The sequence below is a fragment of the Procambarus clarkii genome, chromosome 33 (assembly GCF_040958095.1).
Source record: "Procambarus clarkii isolate CNS0578487 chromosome 33, FALCON_Pclarkii_2.0, whole genome shotgun sequence".
Lineage (NCBI taxonomy): Eukaryota > Metazoa > Arthropoda > Malacostraca > Decapoda > Cambaridae > Procambarus > Procambarus clarkii.
The window spans coordinates 42296267-42318749 of record NC_091182.1 but is presented as its reverse complement, the minus strand read 5'-3'; the positions used below and the strand labels follow the sequence as shown (position 1 = coordinate 42318749).

At 49.1% G+C, this 22483-nt stretch overlaps 1 protein-coding gene across 1 annotated transcript; it reads left to right on the top strand.

Annotated features, from left to right (window-relative positions):
* The first annotated feature begins 15047 nt into the window (after positions 1-15047).
* Positions 15048-21516, top strand: LOC123765320 (uncharacterized). Its single transcript, XM_069335451.1, has 2 exons — positions 15048-15101; positions 18115-21516. The coding sequence occupies exons 1-2, from the start codon at positions 15048-15050 to the stop codon at positions 21514-21516; spliced, it is 3456 nt and encodes a 1151-aa protein (XP_069191552.1).
* Positions 21517-22483: the final 967 nt, after the last annotated feature.

Genomic DNA, 22483 nt, shown 5'->3' with positions numbered 1-22483 from the left:
TAAAATCGTCCAAAAGGCTCTGGTAAGGAGTCTAACAGGTGTTTAAGATCAGGAAGAGAAAGCGAGAGATTTGGGTGAAGATAAATGGAATAGCCTGTATACCATTTACTCACAAAGATACGGGTCACAGAACACCGAATGTGCGACTGAAAAAGTAGAGAGGCAAAGGGAATATCATGACTGATCAAGAGAGCAGTAGAGTTATTATGGGCCCCAGCAAAAGCTGCAGGGGAAGAGAGAAAGGAATAACCACTGAAGTGACCAGGACGAGTGCAAAGCATCGGCTCATGGAGACAAATAAAGCGGTGAAAATTGTGCGATCAGAAGTTGGCATAAAAACCCAGAATATTCAATTTTAGAACAGACATAGACAAGAGAGAAAGAGCAGAAACAGAGATAACAAGGGAAAAACAAAGGCAGAGAAGAACAGTAGACTAAGTAAGATCAGGATCAGTGAAATCGAGATGATGGGGTATAGGCAAATCTAGCAAAGACAATTGAGTCAAGGGAGTGGGAGGACGGACCAGAGGCGGACTGACAGAGTCTGGAGCAAGAGGAGGCATTGGAGTAACCCCCAAGGGAATCGGGTAGGAAGGACCGGAACAGGAGAGTGCACTGGATCAAGGGCAGCATCTAAGTGAGAATCAGTGACCAAGGGAACCATCATAGCAGGGACAGACAACTCCGCCACTGAAATGGGAGGGGAAGCAGGAATAGTGTTGGAGTCTGAAGGTGAGGAATATATTGAAGCCTTTTAACCCGCCGGGGAGGAAGGAGAGAAGCCAGGCTTACGTTTCTGATGTGAGACACATACCATTAACAATGTACTGGGCGACAGCCTCTACAGTCTCAACAGGAGAAGGGGAATGGTCGACATGAAGAACGTTGGGAGGAGGATGTTCAATGGCCCGGACAGACAGGTGGTGAGAAGGGCCAAAAGACAGAGGGGACGGCTGAGAAGAAGGAGTGGGGCGAGAAGGAAAAGAGGGCATAGGAAACAAGGAAGACTGGGAAGGAAGGAAGGAAACACCAGATGGAGAACCAGGAGGAATACCCTCTGGCTCAGAACGCAAAGGAGCAGGTGAGATGGTGGTGTTGGGGTGCAAGGCCTGGAAACTGTTGTGAAACTGAGAAAGCGAGGAGGAGAAGAACACAACACACACGCATAAGACATGCCAAAGAAAGGGAAGACGCCGAACCTGTCATCTTTCCTGAGGAAAAGATAAATGATTGAGATGTTTCAAATTGAGGATAGCTTCCTCAAATTTGTAGTGCACACATGCGTGGGAGAAGGTAGGGTGTGCATCACCACAATTGATGCAGTGAGCTTGGGAAGAAGAGCACTCCGTCTTAGAATGACCCGAGGCTCCAAACAAGGGGCATAGATACACCTCACTTCTGCACTTGAAGGGATCATAACCAAATTTCCAGCACCTGTTGCAGAGGTGAGGAGAGAAGATGTACTCCTGAATGGAGCATCTGGCACCAGCAAGAATGATGGAAGATGGAAGGGACCTACTATCAAAAGTGTCCTTTACAATGTGAAGAGGCTGACGACCATCACCACAAGGGGGTAAAGTGAACGTATCTATCTGGAGCATAGAATGGCCTTGGACCTCGAAGATATGTTTAATATTCTTGTGGCAGTCTTTTAGTTCTTTATCACCAGTCTCAACATGGTGCGGGAAACAGCACTCTCCTTGTGGGAACCGACCTGTGAGATTTATATTTATTTAATTTATATGAATTTATATTTACGTTAATTTATATACTTCGATAGCAATTTGTATAATGATAAGTGGACTGTATTTCTGCAATAATCTCAATCTCACAAATCGATCCTCTACACATTAGGGGGGGTTTAATAGTTTATATATATATGCAGCCAATCAAACTACAAAATTAACTACATACATTGAAGAGGTTCCTTATCTTATAGTACAGCAGGTTAGTCCACCAGGTATAACTAGGGTGTAGACACCTAATTATCCTCTTTGAGGTAGCTTCCATATCACCCAGTAACTGGTGCACAAATCTTGCATCCTCGACTTGACCTGTCAAAAGTGCGCTAGCTGTGAAGCCAGAATCCTATATATGACAAGCTATATCAGAGAAAACAGTACATGGAACATGAAGACCTGGCTTAATTACCTTTAGTTTGAGGCTTCCATGTGATCTAACCGGGTCACCCTATATAATGACATTAATGGCCACTAATGATAAATAATGGGTTTCGGATAGACACTTAACTTGAATTTGTAGACAGCGTGTTGACAATGGTACACTTCTGGTTTCCATAACACTACGTCCAAGTAAAATTAACAGGAGCCGAATTTGCTCCTGTGTGAGCCTCTGGTCTCGTATAAACATGCTGTTTAACACTCCATACTATTGACGTTACTGGCCGACATTGTCCAGAATGATAGGAGCCGAATTTGCTCCACACGTCTCGGAGGTGACACAACAATGGCTGCCTCCTTCCTCCCTCTCTGACGCCTGGCCTACTTTGTCCACATGTCAGAAAGTGATAGAAGGGTCACATTTACTCTACTTTAATATTGATAATTAAATTAATTTATATAAGATGTTTTATGATGGTAAAGTCCAAAGACTAATGTATTTAAGAACAATTCCCAGCAGAATAGCTGGTGAATTATAATAGTATGTGGTGATGATATCCCGTTTTCTATAGACGGTAATTCCACTACAAGTTACGTTTTCTATGGGTAACTTGTTGGTAATACAGCTATTATCTGTATGATTATTAAATGGTGTCGGATTTTCCGACACTCCTTGGAGCCTCCCTCAGGTCTAATGCCATTGAGGAGATCATTGATAAGAAAATCACAGACCTCAGGAGCATGGAAGACAGGATAGGTAACATCGATGCCCACGATGCTTTATATCTCCTCACTAAATGCCTATCCCTTCCGAGGCTAACCTATTTTCTGAAATGTGCCCCATCCTACGACAGCCCAAAGCTTGAAGAGTGTGACCTATTATTGAAGACCATGCTAGTGAAAGTTGTTAATCTCTCCCTCAATGAATGCCAGTGGAAACATGCCACTCTTCCTGTCAGGCTGGGCCCCTTAGGTGTCCGCACCGCCACCCAAATTGCTGTCCCAGCCTTCCTGTCTTCCTCCTTAGCATCAGATGACCTGGTTAAGGAAATTCTACCTGACAACCTGTGTGACTTAGCAGGAATACAAAACTCCCACTACACAGAATGCGACACAAAATGGGGTACCATGGAAGACCCAGCACTCAGACCAACCATGCCGAAAGCCAAGAAACAATCCAGCTGGGACAGCCCCTTGTAGAAAAAGAAGCCACAGCTTTGCTGGAGGCAGCAACAATCCCCAGTGATCGTGCACGCCTCACAGCTGTGCAAGCTCCCCATGCAGGGGACTTCCTTTTGGCATTCCCTATGTCTGTGAGAGGCACACGTCTTTATCCGCAGGAGTTCCGTATTGCAGTCGCTCTCCGTCTTGCTGCCCCCATCTACACTGTTCATAGGTGTATTTGCGGCAAGGCAGATGCTGACGAATATGGATTGCATAGCCTGCACAGTGGAAAATCTGGCGGTTGGCACTCTAGACACGACGAAGTCAATGACATCATTAAGAGAAGCCTTGCCTCTGCCCAGTGTCCAGCGGAGAGAGCAATCTATTGAACCGCAATCTATTGAACCGTGACTCTGTTAGCTTTGCCGGCCGACCAGACGGAATCACACTGTGCCCTTGGAAGGGTGGCAGACAGTTGGCATGGGACTATACTTACGTATCCACCCTGGCAACCACAAACATCAACCTCTCTGCCGGCACTGCAGGAGCCGCGGCGACACGCAGAGAAAGATGCAGGTCAATCAAATACAGGGAATTAGATCATCGGTACAACTTCGTTCCAATAGGGTCTGAGACCCTAGGCCCATGGGGAGAGAGTGCAAGGTTTCTTAAGGATCTTGGTTCCAGGCTCATTGACACTGCAAGAGACCCTAGAGCGGCAAGTTTTCTCTTCCAGTGTTGCGATCCAGAGGGGGAATACCCGGCGTCGGGGGAGTTCGAAGAAATCTACAGCCTCTAGGAAACAAATTTACCTTTATGTCCTCTTAATGTTCATTTTTTGTAAACAATCAGATATGTAACTGTATAACCTTGCATAATAAAGTGTACAACATAAAAAGAATGGATGGTAGAAGTGAGCACTCATGCGTATTCAGCGTTAAATGGCAAGTTTTTCTTTAAATGCTCTGTGTTCCCTTCTTTAAAAAAAATGAAATCTGCTCACGAAAGTGGCGTACTGTCCCGTGTTCTGTTTTGGGTCCTCTGGCTTAGGCTGTTAGGTTAGGAAAGGAAACTTTCAATTAACGGTTTTCATGATGTTTTAATACCTTAGGAGAACTTCCTGCCCTCCTAACCTGCCAGAGGACCCATAACTTGATGTTTTGGAGAGAAAAAAAATCAATTTAATTTAATTTTTTTTTCATTTTTAAATTACGTCCATTTTTGGCCATACGGACAAACGGCCAAATTCAGACGTAATTAGTAAGATGACAGTTGTTCCCCCTACCCTCCCATAAGCCCTAACTGCCAAAACTGTTCTGAATTACATAATATACCTGGAAAAGATAAAAGCAAATGGGGGGGGGGGACCTTCAACAAGCCGTCGGCTTCCTGTCCTCGTCGAGGACAATAGGGTTAGTGGGCCTCGGGTAAATCAGGTAAAAAAAAAAGTGTCAAACCTTGTCTTGAGCTCTGCCTTCCCTCTGGACCTCCTCCTTTACTTCCAAGTTCAAGTTCAAGTATGTTTATTGAGACAAGAAAGAAATACATCTCAAAGGGATAGAGTAGCTTAGGCTATTTCTACCCCCCCCAAGAGGCCCCCCCCTCCTCTTTCCTTCCCCCTCTCCGTCCCCCTTCTTCCCTCCCCTCACGGGGGAGCGAGGTCTAGCTCTTCATCCCCCCCCGCCCCCCGCCCCCCCACCAGCCATGTTGTACCCGTTGCATTACAATTTTACATTATAATTAATTCATAATTTAATCCACTGTGTCGGGGACAGGCAGCCAGTTTACACATACAGTACATGTTAGGCTTATATTAAGGTCCTTCCTTATCCCCCCCCCCCGCCCAGGTGAATTACTGACCCTCCCCCAGGATTCAACCCCACAACTAGCCGGCCTTGTTAGGGAGTACCACCACGGTACTCCCGGGTACCTTGGTGGAAAGGGAGCATTAGGCAACCCGTCCTCAGACCAAGTTCATTCCATCCAGCGGTCGACCCCACAGACGCATTCGTAAATATTAACATGCTGTTCATTCAAAACAGGAATTTTCCAAAATATAAATTAATATTATTTATTAGCATATTGTGCATATATAGGCATTGGTTAGGTTAGGTGTTTAGGTTCTGTTGGCCATTATTTGTATTTGTAGTACGTGGGTGAAGCATTTACAGCGTTGTGGTTCGATCAAAAAAAGTTGTTCCGGAAGTGTTCGGACGTCATCAGTTAGCCCGTCCTCTAAACAAAGACCCAAAGTCCATTCCATGCACCCGTCAACCCCCCAGCTGTTTATGAATGAAAAACGGTTTACAACACGACTCACAGTGTTCTCACTGTGAGTACAGTGCCTTGTACTCACACGCCGTACAGGGCACTGTTGACGTTCGAACACTTCCGGAACAAGTGCTTCACTGACGACTTTTGTTCGAACCACAACGCTGTAAATGCTTCACCCACGTACTACAAATACAAATAATCACCAACAGAACCTAAACACCTAACCTACGCCTATGCCTATATATACACAATATGCTAATATATTATAATATTAATTTATATTTTGGAAAATTCCTGTTTGGAATGAACAGGATGTTAATATTTATGAATGCGTCTGTGGGGTCGACCACTGGATGGAATGGACTTAGTCTGAGGACGGGTTGGCTTGTGAGTGGAGAACGAACCAGACTGTACTACCTGGACCCAATTGTTTGTCGAATTGGCCTTAAAGTCGTTGTTAGAGGTGGCTTCCACAACGTCTTCTCAGTGTGTTCCAGTCGACCAGCCGTACAGGGCACGCGTCCCCCCCCCCCCCCCGCCACCTGGCAGCTTGGTCAGTCACAGTCAGACAATTCTCATTGTGTTTTTGTCTTAGTCATCACCTCCTATTTCTCTTCCTCCTCCTGTTCCTCCTCCTCCTCCTTACTCCTCTTTATCTCCGCCATTTATCTTGATGAAGTTCGTCTCGCTCTACCACACACACACACACACACACACACACCACGCCAGCCTCCACACACATACACACACACACACACACACACACACACACACACACACACACACACACACACACACACACACACACACACACACACTGGCAATGATCTTTAATGAGTCACTTATGTCGAGAGAATTGCCCAGTTGCTGGAAGAAGGCAAATGTCGTATCCATTTTGAAGAAAGGAGATAGGGAGGATGCACTTAACTATAGACCTGTATCACTGACAAGCATCCCCGGCAAAATATTTTAAAGAATAATTAGGCTACGACTGGTTGCACACCTAGAGAACGTTAGGTTTGTAAACAAACATCAACATGGGTTTTGGTAAGGGAAATCTTGCCTAACATACCTTTTAAAATTCTATGATAACAAGGATAAGGCAGAACAGAGAAATTTCATTACCTTACACTTTCCTGAGTTAACTTTAGTAGGTGAAATCCTGCAAGAGTCACATCAAAAGGATATCATCAGCGGCATATGCTAGATTTGCCAACATAACTGTCTTAGAAACTTGTGTAAGGAATCGTTCAGGACCCTGTATACCACTTATGTAAGACCAATCCTGGAGTATGCAGCTCCAGCCTGGAGTCTATACCTAGTTAAACAAGACAAAGTTGGAGATGATTCAGCGGTATGCAACCAGACTGGTCCCGGAACTGAGAGGTATGAGCTACGATAAAAGGCTAAGGGAGCTGAACCTCACGTCCCTGGAAAACAGAAGAGTAAGGGGAGACATGATAACCACCTACAAAATTCTCAGGGGAACTGACAGGGTGGACAAAGACAAACCCTTTAGCATGGGCGGGACACGAACAAGGTGACACAGGTGGAAACTTAGTACCCAGATGAACCACAGAGACATTAGGATGAATTTTTTTCAGTGTCAGAGTAGTTAACAGATGGAATGCACTAGGAAGTGATGTGGTGGAGGCTGACTCCATACACAGTTTCAAATGTAGATATGATAAGAGCCCAATAGGCTCAGGAACCTGTACACCAGTTGATTGACAGTTGAGGGGCGGGACCAAAGAGCCAAAGCTCAACCCCCCGCAAGCACAACTAAGTGAGTACAACTAGGTGAGTACACCAGCCCAATCTGCACTCCCCGTTACTATGCGATCTGGTCATCCACTCATTCTAAGATACCTCGATTATTCTCGCCTCTTCCCCCCTGGCTCTTTCCATTCTTTCCCTCTCTCTCTCTCCATCACTTTCTCCCCACCGGTGATGTGAGGCATGAACGGCTGTGTTGAGAGGGAGGTAGGAGGGAGGTGGGAAGGGAGAGTCTAGATGATAGGTGTGGGAGAGTGAGGTAAAGGGACAGAGAGAACTAGGAGAAGAGTGAGAGAGTAAAGGATGGGAGAAGAGGAGAAATATGGGGTAAGAATATGGACGAGGGAGAGCAGGGAATTAGAGGGGTAAGGAAGCAGGCGAAGGATGACTGACGAGGCAATTCTGAAGGAAAATGAGTCAAGAGATGCGAATAAAAATGAATCATAGGATGGGGGAATGAATGGCTGGCTGAGTAGGTAGGTACATGAACACCCCCTTCCCCCACCTCACCCATCCAACCGCTTCCCCCTTTACCCCCTCTCCCCCTCTCCCATCACCCCCTCCCCATCAACAAATTCTCATTCTACCCCTCCCCGTCTCCTATCCCTCCCCCCCCCCAACACACAGATACATTGTTCCCAAGAGTGTACTAAATTTTGAAGAAGGAAAGAGGCCTAAGAGGCGGAGAAGTGTCGGTCTTGATACAAGAAGTGTGTAAGACTGAGTTGGTCTTACACACTTCTTCCTGCCAAGACCCGCCTGGGGCCAGATTCACGAAGCAGTTACGTAAGTACTTACGAACGTGAACATCTTTCCTCAATCTTTGACGGCTTTGGTTATATTTACTAAACAGTTTACAAGCATGAAAACTTGCCAATCAACTGTTGTTATTGTTATAAACAGCCTCCTGGTGCTTCGGAGCTCATTAATTGTTAAATAATTGTAAACAAAGCCGCCAAAGATTGAGGAAAGATGGACAGGTTCGTAAGTGCTTGCGTAACTGCTTCATGAATCTGGCCCCAGCACAGAACCCGCCTCGCATCACTCGTAACAGGAAACTGGATAATTGTGCCGACTGTCATCATCATCTTCCAGTCTAAAAACAGAACTAGACAGGACTATAACATAACAAGGAAACAAACCCAAAAGAAACAGAGATAAGAATGAGAGCAAAATCCCTAGTTATTTAGCCTTTCTTCCTAAGATTTCCCATCGTCAAGATAACAACCAGTTGAAAGTGGTCTCTCCTAACCTACCAGAGGACCCGCAACAGAAAACGGGACAGTTCGTCACATTCGCCAGCCACTTCCATCTTCTAAAACTACAATTTTTGGCCTTATGTAACGCCTACGAGCGAAATGTGACGATTACAAGAGGACAGGTTGAGTTATGGGCGATTTAATCTTCCTTGATATAGATTACGAAACATGGGATCCACAATATTTGTGGCCAACGTACTGGGAGTCAGAGAGGAACATCCTGACAACATGGCAGAAAAACGAGGTTTTTGTAAGGTTACGCCCCATTATGGGCAGACTTGTATTTATAACAGTGCCGCGCGACGTGATGATGAACTGCACCAAGTTTAGGGACAAAATATACCTTCTTGTATATATATAAATAAATCCTTCTTCACTCCTTCTGAAGATGTATTAATATACGAAAGTACTAAAGGAAATTCCTGTTTCAATTTTCCTCCGTGGTCTGACACTGTCACATTTTTAATCACGTGTTTATTTTTCGTGATTTACACACATATAAATAAATAAATGATAAATAAATAAAATACAGAAGTTTATTCAGGTGTTAAAGGGCAAGTATTATGACTTTTTTTTTTAATTGGGCGTGATTAGCAGCTAAATGTTTACAATATAGCAAGTACAAAACATGACACACATCGGCCATAATGCTGTAGGGAGACTTAGAATGAAGTTGTATATGTCTGTGATTGCAGTCGATGGAAAGTTAACGACAAGAGTCGAGACAGATGAAGATTGCCAGATACATTAAGATAACAGACAGACAACGCAGCTGGTCCTATTTATGGCTTCTGGATTTCGACCCCAGTAAGTGTAAGGTGATGAAAATGATCAAATATGACGAAGCCAGAAGTACGATACACCAATGAAGGCTAACTGCCTCCCTCTAACGACTAGAGAAAATGACTTGGGCTTGGTGTTGCATCCACTTCTGACTCAAGAACCACACAAACAAAATGACATCAGCAGCATACGCCACACGAGCCAACCTCTCGCCACCATTCAGGAATATAAATAAAACATTTACATCATTGTACACAGCTGACGCGATACCACTACTTCACGAAACTTGATAAAGTACAGAAGTTTGCACCGAGACACTGAATTAGGACCGATAGCTTTGATAAAACACTGAAAGAGCTGGATGTAACGTCGGTAGAATAGGAGAGAGAGCGAGACATGTTTGAGGCATATTAAATATTTACCAGGATTAACAGGCTGGAAAATGGAGGACATTTTATTAATACCAATAGAACAAGATGTATTATTCACCCGCCACACCTCTACCACCACCACCGCCACACCCACCACCACAAGCCAGCCACACCCACCACCAACACACCCACCACCAACACACCCACCACCACCACACCCATCACCACCACCACACCCACCACACCCACCCACCCCCACCACCACTACACCCACCGCCACACCCGTCACCCCGGGGGAAGTTAAACAAGTGAACATTTACCTGACATGCTGCCTCTCTTCACATTATGTATGTATACTCAGTACGAAGATTTATAAAATACATAATTCCTATATTTAGAGAAGGAGGAAACGCAGTAACGAGAGCCAAGAGCTGAATATTGAATGTTGGATACACAAAGCTGTGATTGCTTCTCATAATACATTAAAAAATTACATAATGTAACATGAATCTAATTTAATATTAAACACGTAGGCTTAAAGAGAATGGTGAGGTGGCAGAGGGGGGGGGGGACCCACCCAGGCCCGGGCTCACACCTCACAACATGGAGGGCCCCACACCTCACAACATGGAGGCCCACACCTCACAACATGGAGGCCCACACCTCACAACATGGAGGCCCACACCTCACAACATGGAGGGCCCCACACCTCACAACATGGAGGCCCACACCTCACAATATGGAGGCCCCCACACCTCACAACATGGAGGCCCACACCTCACAACATGGAGGCCCACACCTCACAACATGGAGGCCCACACCTCACAACATGGAGGGCCCCACACCTCACAACATGGAGGCCCACACCTCACAATATGGAGGCCCACACCTCACAACATGGAGGCCCACATCTCACAACATGGAGGGCCCCACACCTCACAACATGGAGGCCCACACCTCACAATATGGAGGCCCCCACACCTCACAACATGGAGGCCCACACCTAACAACATGGAGGGCCACACACCTCACTAGACAGCATATGTTGGGTTGTCAGACATGACACCTGGTGGTTGCTGGTCTGTTCTTCAGCGAGGAGGTCCGATACAAACTAGGAAATGGAAGGAATTGTGAACTTTTATAATAGTATTATTATTATTCAAAAGAGTATATTAAGAGAAAATAAGAACTGTTGCACAAAATAAGCAGACTAGCGGGACGGGGGTCAATGGATTTGTTAAAGGACGGAGCACAGCAAATTGTATAGTTAATTACTTGGCTAATGACAGCTAAGTACTCTGTATTTGTTGACATCAAAGGAGCCTTCGACAAAGCACAGGGGATTGCGATCCTGGACGAGCTTGCATGCATGGGTGTCAAGGGGAGACTCATGAAATGGACTAAAGACTACCTCACAGGAAGGAAAGTCAAGGTCTGCTTCAATGGAGCAGTCTCCAGAACAATGAATATGGAACTCGGGACCCCCCAATGCGGAGTCTTAAGCCCCACACTATTCAACATACTTATGAACGCCATTACAAATATTGAATTTCCGAAAGGAACACAACAAGTGGGATATGTAGATGATGTTCTAATACAAGCTCCCACCTTGGGAAAAAATAAGCAGTCCATTGAACTCCTTGGAAGCAAATGTATTGAGCTCGGTTTCACTCTCTCCACAAACAAGACGAAGGCATACTCCCATCACAAGCGGAGAGCAAATGAAGAACTGCAAATTAATGGTGTAACACTTGAATGGGTTGACCACTATCGGTACCTTGGCGTCACTGTCGGCTCTAACAAGGGGAAGAAAGAGGAGCTCAACCAACTCATAGGAACATGCAAAAGTCGACTCAGGGCACTGTAAGCTATGACCTGGAATGGATATGGAGCTTCTATTGCCATGCTTAAACTGATGTACACAGCCTATGTGCGCTCCGTCATAGACTATGCCGCACCAGTTCTGTGTCCCTACTCCCAAAGTGATATGAAAAACTTTAAAGCATACAAAATAAAGCCATGACAATCATTCTTGGAGTTCCAATAACTGCCAAAACGTCTAATCTACGAGAGGAGTTGTCCCTCCCCAGTGTTAAAAGCCGAATACAGGAACTGAATGCTAAGATTGCAAATAGGATAGCCAGAGATCCCCATTACAATGATATTGACAAGAAAAAACAGTTCTGTGCTACTTTCAAGAGGAAACAGAGGCAAAAAATGGCATCACAGAACAGTCTGCTACCTGGAAGAGCTTCACCTGCTTGAGCAAGCCCGTGAGCTCCTGCCTGTAGAGAGGTTACCTCCCTGGGAGGATGACTCATGCAGGATTATCATCAATGAAATGGCAACGAAAAAATCCCACATGTTACCACTAGAAATGAAGCACAGTTGTCTCGAGGAAATCTATAAAGAAACCAGAAATGAGTTAAAAAAAATCTACACTGATGGGTCATCTAACCCTATCAATGGCAGGGCTGGTGCAGCATACACTGTAATTAGGAATAATGTTTTACAACGCAGAAATGAAGGAAAAGCCCGTAATGAGAACTACGCTTCTTCAACGCAAGCAGAGCTAACTGCCATTGTTATGGCGTTAAGCTTCCTTGAACGAAGCACTAATGTTGCAGTGATCTGCACTGACTCTAAAGCAGCGCTACAAAGCCTTAGTAAAAATCGGGCAGAAAATCTTGCGATAGTCGCTGAGATGAAGAGAGCTGTGAGAGTACTAACCAATCATGGAAGAATCGTCACATTCCTGTGGATCCCCTCCCATGTTGGAATGTATGGGAATGAACGAGCAGATGTGCTGGCTGCTGAAGGCGCTGAAGGAGACCATATTGAATACTTCATACCCAAGACTCTTCTACAAATTATAGGCATCATCAGGCAATATCACTGTGACAAGGTAACTGAGGAAAGGAGGATAGAAGAACAAATCAGTGAATCTGTACGCTGGTACAACATGGCTGCAGCTGGCAATCCAATCATTATGGACGAAGAGGTGGTGGCCCCGGGAGAGAATCAGTAATAGCAAGAATCCGTCTTGGATACAAATATCCATGGAGATTCAGAATGGAAACAACAGTTGAGCAGTGGAGTTGCAGAATCTGTGGTGAGAGTGACGGACACCGCCTTGACCACAACCTGAGAGAGTGTGGACATCTAAGAGTTATTAGAAGTATGTGTAGAATAATAAACCTCACATTGAGTCAGGAAAACACTATTTGCCAAATATTGATACTGTTCTAAAAGATTCCCCCATTTTACACCCGCAACATAACGTAAGATTTTAAGGGTTGACGAATGTTAATCTTCTTGTTTGAGGAGCTGTTCACTTGAGACAGTAAAGCAAGTCCCACCTGTGCCTGGGTACAAGTGACAAGATGAACAACCCAGCGGATTTTCTTCCTAATTGGGGGAGTGTTGTACATGCTGTTATGGCGGTGTGTTCACTCACAAGATGAGTGGCGCTGCCCAATAAACTCGCCCCTCGGAACAAAATTAAAAAAGAAAAAATTGAGAAAATATGAGTCATAAGAAGAATTCGAAGCTTCTCACTTGATATTCCCAAGCGCCGTGGAGCACTACGCCACGACCTGGCCAGAACCACGAGGCAGCGAGCCTTCCTGCATGCTTATAACTCTGGGCTTCAGTTGGAAGCCTCAGAACCCCTCGGGGATTCAGTGGAATCCCAGGTGGCATTGGTTCTGGCCGCGTGTGGTGGTGGCGGCGTAGGTTACCTTACCTTGAGGTGCTTCCGGGGCTTAGCGTCCCCGCGGCCTGGTCGTCGACCAGGCCTCCTGGTTGCTGGACTGATCAACCAGGATGTTGGACGCGGCTGCTCGCAGCCTGACGTATGAGTCACAGCCTGGTTGATCAGGTATCCTTTGGAGGTGCTTATCCAGTTCTCTCTTGAACACTGTGAGGGGTCGGCCAGTTATGCCCCTTATGTGTAGCTGAAGCGTGTTGGTACACTTCGGCTAGGTAGCCAGTACCCAGCCTGGCTAGGTAGCCAGTACCCAGCCTGGCTAGGTAGCCAGGCTGGCGGCCCCCAGCCAGAGGGCGACACTCCTCCTCACTGCTCCTGCTGATCCTCCCAGCGATACATCATGTTAACCCGATTTCATTGCAAATATATGAAAAATGATTCTTAATGAAGATAAATTAACAAAATTCATTAATTCATTCAAGCACAGACCTTGTGGTGGCTACCCCCCCCCCCACACACACCGGGATACTTGATCATCCATCACACGTTCTGGGGGGAGCGTGACCCCTCAGGGGACCCCCCTGGGGGAGCACGACCCCTCAGGGGACCCCCTGGGGGAGCACGACCCCTCAGGGGACCCCCCTGGGGGAGCACGACCCCTCAGGGGACCCCCCTGGGGGAGCACGACCCCTCAGGGGACCCCCCTGGGGGAGCACGACCCCTCAGGGGACCCCCCCTGGGGGAGCACGACCCCTCAGGGACCCCCAAATGTTCCAATGCTGTACACGTATCAGGTCTGTTCTTCACCCTCAATAAGAACAATAATACAATGAACATTATAACGTAAGAACATTTGCAATGTTTTTGTAATTAAAAGTATATTTATATTAATAATAATGTCACTACTAATTACCTCGGTGCATATACACCCACAAGTGTACTTGACTCATCAGTATATACACCCACAAGTGTACCTGACTCATCAGTGTATACACCCACAAGTGCATGATTCATCAGTGTATATACACCCACAAGTGCATGATTCATCAGTGTATATACACTCACAAGTGTACCTGACTCATCAGTATATACACCCACAAGTGTACCTGACTCATCAGTGTTATCATTGCCGCCTAATAGCGGACTTGTCCGACTTCAAGATTCATTTTTATCCATCTAGAAAGATCGCAGACGACCCAAGCTGTAATTTAAGTTAAAAATAAAAGGGTCTTATACACAATCTTGCATGAAATTTGTCTGTAAAGTGATAAATTGTGACAGATTGCGAATGAAAATGGCGCCCAGACGAGCGGTGACACATCCGGGAACTTAAGGAGTGCAGCGACACAAGTCTAGACCACATGCAACGAGAGCTGCGAGTGGCCGTGGTACTCAGGTGCTCAGCCAATCAGCGACGAGCTTTCGGTGACGTCATGGACAGTCACTGAGCCCGGCCCAGGGAGCGGAGCCCGGCTCACTCTTTGGCTAGACCTCGGACAAGGAGGTTGTGACCTCTGGCGCTTGTGAAAACTGGCAGATTTGGATCTTTAAGTGGCGAGTTGAGCCTATGAGGCCACAGCACTCCTACCATATGGCGGCGCCAAAGGGGAACCTTTCTGCTATACAGTTGAGTACAGAGTCGACGGTAAGGCTGTCGTAAAGAGCAGTGACGGAGGGTGACCGGCGGAGCCGTCCAGGGGCCAGATTCACGAAAGCACTTACGCAAGTACTTACGAACGTGTACATTTTTCCTCGATCTTTGACGGCTTTGGTTACATTTATTAAACTGTTTACAAACATGAAAACTTGCCAATCAACTGTTGTTATTGTTATAAACAGCCTCCTGGTGTTTCGGAGCTCATTAACTGTTTAACAATTGTAAACAAAGCCGCCAAAGATTGAGAAAAGATGTACAGGTTCGTAAGTGCTTGCGTAACTGCTTCGTGAATCTTGCCCCAGGCTCTGACTTTTCTCTTCTCTTGTGACAATATTCATCAAGAAGTGTACCGGACTCATCAAGAAGTGTACCTGACTCATCAGTGAGGAGCGAATAAGTTTACCATTGTCTTGAACTGTTGTATTGGTCTTGATGACACTTGGTGGTCAATATGCTTGAACCACAACATTATACCACTAACATTATCATCATCGCATAATGAAATCACATTAACGTTATGTATGAGAAAATCTGAAGCCGTGAGGAGGATTCGAACCCACACACTTGGGACTCCCATGCGCCCGTCCTCATAAACAAAAGTCAAAAGTTGTTCCATCCACCCGCCAACCCCAGCTGTTTGTAAATGATAAACTGTTTACACACGACTCACAACTGCTGACGTCCGAACACTTCCGGAACAACTGTTTCACTGACGACTTTAGTTCGAACCACAACGCTGTAAATGCTTCACCCACGTACTACAAATACAAATAATCGCCAACAGAACCTAAACACCTAATCTAACTAGTGCCTAATTATGCACAATATGCTAATATAAAACCATTAATTTCATGAAAAATTTCCCGTTTTGAATGCACATGTTAAAATGTATGAATGCGTCTGTGGGGTCGACCGCTGAATGTAATGGACTTGAGTCGAGGACGGGTTGCATAAACAAGGGGTTTGGCGGGTGCAAGGAATCACTTTTGGAACTTTGTTTGACGGGCTGTACACGCTTTACATCAAATAACGGAGTTCGAATCCCTATAACTTACTGATATTGTCCCTATGATCATTGCCATAAAAACATTGCAATTATATATCCATTGCATATATAGATCACGGAAACACACACACACACACACACACACACACGCACACATTCGCCTGGAAAATATGTAACAATTGTTTGCAATAAACATTAGAGTTAAGTTGCAGTGTTGAGAGCGCGGGACTCTTCCCTCCTGTAAGGCTTCCTGCACATCGCAAATATACGACCTCGTAAATATCTCTGACGCTAATTACTAAAACATACGACATTATTTGTATAGAGAATGTTTGTTATCAACAGTGAAATGCAACGGTAACAGTGCCTGGGGGAGTGTACAGTAACAGTGCCTGGGGGAGTGTACAGTAACAGTGCCTGGGGGAGTGTACAGTAACAGTGCCTGGGGGAGTGTACAGTAACAGTGCCTGGGGGAGTGTACAGTAACAGTGCCTGGGGGAGTGTACAGTAACAGTGCCTGGGGGAGTGTACAGTAACAGTGCCTGGGGGAGTGTACAGTAACAGTGCCTGGGGGAGTGTACAGTAACAGTGCCTGGGGGAGTGTACAGTAACAGTGCCTGGGGGAGTGTACAGTAACAGTGCCTGGGGGAGTGTACAGTAACAGTGCCTGGGGGAGTGTACAGTAACAGTGCCTGGGGGAGTGTACAGTAACAGTGCCTGGGGGAGTGTACAGTAACAGTGCCTGGGGGAGTGTACAGTAACAGTGCCTGGGGGAGTGTACAGTAACAGTGCCTGGGGGAGTGTACAGTAATTCAACCTCCAGGAGAGGGGAAAATTTCAATGTAAGCCTAACACATGTATACACATACACGCGCGCGCGGGCGCGCGCGCGCGCACACACACACACACACACACACACACACACACACACACACACACACACACACACACACACACACACACACACACACACACACACACACACACACAGGTGTGTGTGTGTGTGTGTGTTTTTAGTGTCAGAGTGGTTGACAAATGGAATGCATTAGGCAGTGATGTGGTGGAGGCTGACTCCATACACAGCTTAAAGTGTAGATATGATAAGAGCCCAGTAGGCTCAGGAATCTGTACACCAGTTGATTGACAGTTGAGAGGCGGGACCAAAGAGCCAGAGCTCAACCCCCGCAAACACAACTAGGTGAGTACACACCCTGTATATACGGGGCCTCGTGGCTGAGTGGACAACACTCTTGGGTCGTAGTCGTAAGGGCCCCGGTTCGAGCCCCGGCAGAGGCGGAAACAAGTGGGCAGAGTTTTCACCCTGGTGCCCCCTGTTCACCTAGCAGTAAATAGGTACCTGGGAGTTAGACAGCGGCTACGGGCTGCTTCCTGGGGATGTGTTAGAAATGTATAAAGTAGACAGAGGAACCATAGATTGGTTACATAGGCGGGGCCCAAGAGCTAAAAGCTCGATTCTGCAGGCACAAAAAGTAAATACACTGGCTGCCTGTCCCGACATAAAGTAGTAATTATATAGCCTAATGAAGGTCTTACCGAAATTAAAATAACATCATAAATCCCCCCCCCCACGGAACCACCCCCCAAGGACCCCCCCAAGGACCCCCCCCAAGGACCACACACAAACCACAATAGCGTGATGCATCAAATGAACAAATCCACAAATTCGTAGTTCAGTCGATTAAGGCAGCGTCTGGGATGCTCCCGGTCGCAGGTTCGAACCCTCGTCACGGCCCTTGTGGAGTTGTTGGTGTGAGGGTAAGCTTGGTGTCACCCTGGCAGGTGTGTGGTGTTGGTCAGCAGACAACCTTACCACACCTGCCGCTCACTCGGCCTCGTTCACAGGTACACACCTGTGTGGCGGCGGTAATTGGCAGTTGCCTTGTTTAAAGGTTGGAATGATAAGATCAAGTAATAATCGTGCTAAGATAATGACTTCAAATATTTTAAATCCTTCCAATCTGTGTTGTTATTAAGAGACGAGGTACAGATTTTCTGTACAAGGTAACCCACAGCCCTCCACCCTACAGCCTTCCACCCTACAGCCCTCCACCCTACAGCCCTCCACCCTACAGCCCTCCACCCTACAGCCCTCCACCCTACAGCCCTCCACCCTACAGCCCTCCATCCTACAGCCCTCCATCCTACAGTCCTGCACTCTACAGCCCTCCACCCTACAGCCCTCCACCCTACAGCCCTCCACCCTACAGTCCTGCACCCTACAGCCCTCCACCCTACAGTCCTGCACCCTACAGCCCTCCACCCTACAGTCCTGCACCCTACAGCCCTCCACCCTACAGCCCTCCACCCTACAGCCCTCCATCCTACAGCCCTCCATCCTACAGTCCTGCACTCTACAGCCCTCCACCCTACAGCCCTCCACCCTACAGTCCTGCACCCTACAGCCCTCCACCCTACAGTCCTGCACCCTACAGCCCTCCACCCTACAGTCCTGCACCCTACAGCCCTCCACCCTACAGCCCTCCGTCCTACAGCCCTCCATCCTACAGTCCTGCACTCTACAGCCCTCCACCCTACAGCCCTCCACCCTACAGCCCTCCACCCTACAGCCCTCCACCCTACAGCCCTCCACCCTACAGTCCTCCACCCTACAGTCCTCCACCCTACAGCCCTCCACCCTACAGCCCTCCACCCTACAGTCCTGCACCCTACAGTCCTGCACCCTACAGCCCTCCACCCTACAGCCCTCCACCCTACAGCCCTCCACCCTACAGCCCTCCACCCTACAGCCCTCCACCCTACAGCCCTCCACCCTACAGCCCTCCACCCTACAGTCCTCCACCCTACAGTCCTGCACCCTACAGTCCTGCACCCTACAGCCCTCCACCCTACAGTCCTGCACCCTACAGTCCTGCACCCTACAGTCCTGCACCCTACAGTCCTGCACCCTACAGTCCTGCACCCTACAGTCCTGCACCCTACAGCCCTCCACCCTACAGTCCTGCACCCTACAGTCCTGCACCCTACAGTCCTGCACCCTACAGCCCTCCACCCTACAGCCCTCCACCCTACAGTCCTCCACCCTACAGTCCTCCACCCTACAGCCCTCCACCCTACAGCCCTCCACCCTACAGTCCTGCACCCTACAGTCCTGCACCCTACAGCCCCCCACCCTACAGTCCTGCACCCTACAGCCCTCCACCCTACAGTCCTGCACCCTACAGCCCTCCACCCTACAGCCCTCCACCCTACAGTCCTGCACCCTACAGTCCTGCACCCTACAGTCCTGCACCCTACAGTCCTGCACCCTACAGTCCTGCACCCTACAGCCCTCCACCCTACAGCCCTCCACCCTACACCCCTCCACCCTACAGCCCTCCACCCTACAGCCCTCCACCCTACAGCCCTCCACCCTACAGTCCTGCACCCTACAGCCCTGCACCCTACAGCCCTCCACCCTACAGCCCTCCACCCTACAGTCCTACACCCTACAGCCCTCCACCCTACAGCCCTCCACCCTACAGCCCTCCACCCTACAGCCCTCCACCCTACAGCCCTCCACCCTACAGCCCTCCACCCTACAGTCCTGCACCCTACAGTCCTGCACACTACAGCCCTCCACCCTACAGTCCTGCACCCTACAGCCCTCCACCCTACCGCCCTCCACCCTACAGTCCTTCACCCTACAGTCCTCCACCCAACAGTCCTCCACCCTACAGTCCTACACCCTACAGCCCTCCACCCTACAGTCCTCCACCCTACAGTCCTGCACCCTACAGTCCTCCACCCTACAGTCCTCCACCCTACAGTCCTCCACCCTACAGTCCTGCACCCTACAGTCCTGCACCCTACAGTCCTGCACCCTACAGCCCTCCACCCTACAGTCCTGCACCCTACAGCCCTCCACCCTACAGCCCTCCACCCTACAGCCCTCCACCCTACAGTCCTGCACCCTACAGCCCTCCACCCTACAGCCCTCCACCCTACAGCCCTCCACCCTACAGCCCTCCACCCTACAGCCCTCCACCCTACAGTCCTCCACCCTACAGTCCTCCACCCTACAGTCCTCCACCCTACAGTCCTGCACCCTACAGTCCTGCACCCTACAGCCCTCCACCCTACAGTCCTGCACCCTACAGTCCTGCACCCTACAGTCCTCCACCCTACAGTCCTGCACCCTACAGCCCTCCACCCTACAGTCCTCCACCCTACAGCCCTGCACCCTACAGCCCTCCACCCTACAGCCCTCCACCCTACAGTCCTCCACCCTACAGTCCTCCACCCTACAGCCCTCCACCCTACAGTCCTGCACCCTACAGTCCTCCACCCTACAGTCCTGCACCCTACAGTCCTCCACCCTACAGTCCTGCACCCTACAGCCCTCCACCCTACAGTCCTCCACCCTACAGTCCTCCACCCTACAGTCCTGCACCCTACAGTCCTGCACCCTACAGTCCTCCACCCTACAGTCCTCCACCCTACAGTCCTGCACCATACAGTCCTGCACCCTACAGTCCTGCACCCTACAGTCCTCCACCCTACAGTCCTGCACCCTACAGTCCTGCACCCTACAGCCCTGCACCCTACAGTCCTCCACCCTACAGTCCTGCACCCTACAGTCCTGCACCCTACAGTCCTGCACCCTACAGTCCTGCACCCTACAGTCCTGCACCCTACAGTCCTGCACCCTACAGCCCTCCACCCTACAGCCCTCCACCCTACAGTCCTGCACCCTACAGTCCTGCACCCTACAGTCCTGCACCCTACAGTCCTGCACCCTACAGCCCTGCACCCTACAGCCCTGCACCCTACAGCCCTCCACCCTACAGTCCTGCACCCTACAGTCCTGCACCCTACAGTCCTCCACCCTACAGTCCTGCACCCTACAGCCCTCCACCCTACAGCCCTCCACCCTACAGTCCTGCACCCTACAGTCCTGCACCCTACAGTCCTCCACCCTACAGTCCTCCACCCTACAGTCCTGCACCCTACAGTCCTGCACCCTACAGCCCTCCACCCTACAGTCCTCCACCCTACAGTCCTGCACCCTACAGTCCTGCACCCTACAGTCCTCCACCCTACAGTCCTGCACCCTACAGTCCTGCACCCTACAGTCCTGCACCCTACAGTCCTGCACCCTACAGTCCTGCACCCTACAGTCCTGCACCCTACAGCCCTCCACCCTACAGCCCTCCACCCTACAGCCCTCCACCCTACAGCCCTCCACCCTACAGCCCTCCACCCTACAGCCCTCCACCCTACAGCTCACCACCCTACAGCTCACCACCCTACAGCTCACCACCCTACAGCCCTCCATCCTACAGCCCTCCACCCTACAGTCCTGCACCCTACAGACCTCCACCCAACAGCCCTCCACCTTACAGCCCTCCACCCTACAGCCCTTCACTACATCAATAAATTCATAAAGACCTATTATGACGCCGGTGGACTGAAAGTTGTCTGTCAAGGTTCACAGCATCTTGGCGTTCCATCACAGTTTAACATGTCATGTTCTCTAGAAACACGTCGACAGTGTTGAGAAATTAGTTTATTAATGTTTAACTAATTTATTGTGACTTGTTTGTTGGGGACGGCAGTAGTTGAGGGCCGGGCCGCCAGGGTGAGAGTGGCGCCACCGTCACTCCACCAGGAGAGAGAGAGGGGCGCCACCGTCACTCCACCAGGGTGAGAGGGGCGCCACCGTCACTCCACCAGGGTGAGAGGGGCGCCACCGTCACTCCACCAGGAGAGAGAGAGGGGCGCCACCGTCACTCCATCAGGAGAGAGGGACGCCACCGTCACTCCACCAGAGAGAGAGTGGCGCCACCGTCACTCCACCAGAGAGAGAGTGGCGCCACCGTCACTCCACCAGAGAGGGCCACCCCGTCACTCCAGCAGCCTGGGACAGGGGACTCGGACACTCACCCCGACACAACCTTTGTTTTACAAGCATTACGGGACCCTCGGCTCCCCTCCGGATCACCAGTAAATATCGTGATTTTATGCAGGGTAGTTACAGTGGCCGGCCTTGGGGGGGGGCCGGCCGGCCTTGGGGGGGGGGGGGGGGCCGGCCGGCCTTGGGGGAGGGGGGGCCGGCCTGGGGGGAGGGACTGGCCAAGGGGGGAGGAGGAGGGGGGGGCGGCCATGGGGGGGGGGGGGGGGACGGTCAGGGGGCCAGCAGCGCCCCGGGCCTCTCCAAACTTTTTATTTTTAAAAAGCTTCTTAAGTGAAGTTTTTAACTAAGCAGAAGTGTTCAAATTCAGGACAATATATATATATGGCAAGGTTCCTTGTGTGTATATGTGAGAGAGGGAGAGAGAGGGCGAGAGAGAGAGAGAGAGGGCGAGAGAGAGAGAGAGAGGGCGAGAGAGAGAGAGAGAGGGCG